Source organism: Lycium ferocissimum, chromosome 2 (genome assembly GCF_029784015.1).
Source record: "Lycium ferocissimum isolate CSIRO_LF1 chromosome 2, AGI_CSIRO_Lferr_CH_V1, whole genome shotgun sequence".
In the NCBI taxonomy this organism is placed as follows: Eukaryota; Viridiplantae; Streptophyta; class Magnoliopsida; order Solanales; family Solanaceae; genus Lycium; species Lycium ferocissimum.
Window position 1 is genome coordinate 35,833,113 of NC_081343.1, and position 3,404 is coordinate 35,836,516.

At 35.6% G+C, this 3,404-nt stretch overlaps 1 protein-coding gene across 1 annotated transcript; it reads right to left on the reverse strand.

Annotated features, from left to right (window-relative positions):
- Window positions 1–478: 478 nt before the first annotated feature.
- Window positions 479–1,809, reverse strand: LOC132048003 (uncharacterized). The gene is made up of 2 exons (XM_059438951.1): window positions 1,411–1,809; window positions 479–1,051 (listed from the first exon to the last, which is right to left on the reverse strand). The coding sequence occupies exons 1-2, from the start codon at window positions 1,517–1,519 to the stop codon at window positions 762–764; spliced, it is 399 nt and encodes a 132-aa protein (XP_059294934.1). The 5' UTR covers window positions 1,520–1,809; the 3' UTR covers window positions 479–761.
- Window positions 1,810–3,404: the final 1,595 nt, after the last annotated feature.

Consider the following 3,404-nt stretch of genomic DNA (forward strand, 5'->3'; position numbering starts at 1 on the left):
TCATTTATGCCACTCATCAATAGTTTGGATCATTTATGCCATCGCCCATTACCAAAATGACTCATCCATGCCATTTTTCATTAACGCCGGTTTTAACTAGATTATGGTTGTGGGTGGATAGGGTGTATGAGTCGGATTTTTTGTTAATTTGGGATTTAAAATTGGACTGGTTTAATTAAACGACATAGATCTCTAATTGGAGGCCACATGTCATATCTGGTACTATAAAAGTGACGTTAATGAAAATGGCATGGATGAGTCATTTTGGTAAAGGACGATGGCATAAATGAGCCAAACTATTGATGAGTGGCATAAATGAACCATTTCCAATAGTTCAATGGCATAAATGAGTCAAACTATTGATGAGTAGCATAAATGAGCCATTTCCGATAGTTCGATGGCATATTTGAGCCTTTTCCAATGAAAATATGCCTGTCGAACATAAAGTTGTAACAATGAATACATCAATAAAGTGCTTCATATCTAACGCTTTTTATTCGTTTTCACCTTTAAGAAAGCGTACTTACATCAACAAAGGGCCTCACATGTACTATAGCAGATCCGCAAGCCAGGGAACTCTGAAGTTTAGAAGCCCAAAACAATGTACAAAAAAAGTAAATTAAGATCAATATATATTGTTACATCTATAAATTCAGCTACCATTGCGGAAAATTTGCTTTCAACTGTTCAAGTAGTGCTCGAAATAATATTCATCGATTGGTCTGAGATTATCGACAAACAGGAGCAGTATCTAATCAAATTCAAAGACTCAAATGAACTAAAATAGAGGTCAGGTACAGGCAAAGGGTGCAGCCAAGAATAGTGAAGCTAAGAGTCCCACAAACCATGCAGAAGAATTCAACACTTTGAGATACATGATCTAATTTTTTCTTCTGATTCTTGTCAAAACATGTACTTGCTGTAGTAGTTGAGTAGTAATTCCAACCCTGCTTACACGCTAAAGATCTCTCCAAGCTTTCTTTAATCTTCACTTTTTCTATTCTTTCCCTCAAAACTTGTAAATGTGCATCAACAGCATGCCATGATCTCCCTGCCATTTTTCAACTTCAAAATTAAGATCATCACCAAATTTATAATCATTAAACAAGTTTCGTAGATACACTACTAAAAAATCACTATTTTTCCACTGAAAATGTTCAATGGCTATTCTCATAGATATTTTGATTGACTCAGTGAGAAAAGAAAAATAGTAGTATTTCGCACGGAAAAATTAGGAAGTTTTCAGCGTCTCAATGGAAACCTATTTCCCACCATGCGTTTTCCCAATGAGCTTGTTCGGTGGGAAAGTCATGTTTTATAACGCAAATTTTTCACTGATTGTCAGTGGAAAAGCCTCTGTTTCTAGTAGTGACAGGCATGCTGCGCGTGATAGTGATTAAGCAAAAATACCTTCATCGCTATTGCTCTGAGCTCTGATTTGTGTTGGCTTTTGACTGATAATCCTACATTTCCTTGATGGCACAGTTATTGCTGGATAATTAACAGTTGAAGAAGCCATTTGATTCTGATTTGCACCTTGATTTTAACATAACGTTGGAAGCTGTAGTGATGAAGTTCTCTCAATTTTGCTTATTGTAATCGCATGCTTCAATGTCTGTACATTCACTTCTCATATATACATAACATTTTTGGCACGCACTATTTATCATATGGCTAACTAATTAGTAAAATTAGGCTGAGGTTCGTGGGACATTGGCTGCAATAATGCCACGAAGTTGTCTTCGAGATCACGGAAAACTAAATCAAAAAATTTAAACAAGGAAGAAGAAAGCAACAGATGCCCTTTTTTAGGAGTGTGTCTACAAAAGAAAAGGAAGACATAAATAAATTTGTAAGGTTTCAGGTTTCAAGGGACCACGTTATTTGTGGGATGAATCATTAAGGGCAATGTAAATAAATTTAATTGTGGCAAATAGATTAGCGTAGGACATGATCTAAGTTGAAGTGCGTTTTTCCTCCGCCAACTTATTTCAGAAAGAAGTTAATTAATTAGTTAAGTGATATCAGCCCCTTATAAGCAAAATTTAGGAAATTAATTAAGGAAGCGTGATTCAGCCGCTTTTACTAAATGTCTACATAGATGACCTTAAAATTTGTTAAATTATTTATTTTTCCATTTATTTTTTCTACTATATAAAAAGCATGAGTAAAGAATTGGGATGGGCATGACTGTTCATTTTCAATTAAATCCCATTTGGGGGTATTTTAGACTTTTGATAATACTTTCTTATGCTAGGATTGACCGTTCAATACTCCCCACATCAATTGTACTTTGTCTTTCCATGTGCCTTCTCTCTGTGATAATTGTGTCTCAGACCCTCGCTTTCTTCTAAACAAAATTCTTGTGCATTTTGTATCCTGTGTCTCTGCTTCATCATATATATACTCCTCCATTTCAAAATATTTGTTTTATTTTCTGTTTTATTCTCCTTAAAAAGAATGTTTTTTTTTTTTTTGACAACTCTTTAATTTCAACTTTCCCATATAATATGTTTAAGACAATAAGTTTATATAACATTTTGGTATATGTAGACAATAAAATTCGCGTCGAGAAAATAATGATCAAGACAGGAAAATATCGCAACAATCTTTGTATTTGATTTCAGAATATGAGTGTTACAATCTCTATGATTCCTCCGATTCGCCTTTTCTATAAGAAATTCGAGGCTTTTGAGCTTGATCTTGAACTTGATGGATTTAACTTTGACTTGGACTTGAATTCAAGGGCTTTTGAGCTTGGTCTTGAATCTTCGTCTGGATCTCTAGAACTTCTAGAGAAATACTTGAATGCTTGAACGCTTTTAGCTTGTAGAGAAATCTGCGGCGTTTGATCCACGAGCTCTCCCTGGCTTCTTGTTAGAATTTCTGTCCCCTTCTATGAATTATGAGACCCCTATTTATAGTTGTAGGATGGAGGAGTTGTCATAAGGACAGACTTCTTTCAACCAATCAGATTTAAGCTGACATGTCGATATTTGATTGGCCAGAACATGTCACTTGTACATGTGGCGCATCTTCATTGGCCTTTGATTTGACTAGGCATGCTGCATCATTCTGACACGTGGCATGATCCTATTGGCTCTCTCGCTTGACTTGGCGTGCCACGTCATTTGACATGTGGCACCAATTTGGGCCTCTAGGAAGATGACATCTTTGGCTTAGCTGTTATATCCCGTATTTTGTACGTCGGGACATTCCGAGCTAACCATGAAAAGTTAAGGACAAGACTATTCCGGGATACGAGATTGAGATTTTTGACCTTCGATTTTGTTTTAAGGCATAAGTTGCTTATGATTTTAATGGTATGGAATATTAAGGAAAGTTTGGGGTTAAAAGTGAATTATGGAAAGTTATTATTTTTCATGAAATAAGCCATGTTGGCC

Coding starts and splice junctions, on each gene's coding strand:
- LOC132048003 (XM_059438951.1), bottom strand. CDS start 1,519: ATGGCTTCTTCAACTGTTAATTATCCAGCAATAACTGTGCCATCAAGG. Junction 1,052..1,410: donor TCAGAGCAATAGCGATGAAG/GTATTTTTGCTT, acceptor GAAAAATGGCAG/GGAGATCATGGCATGCTGTT.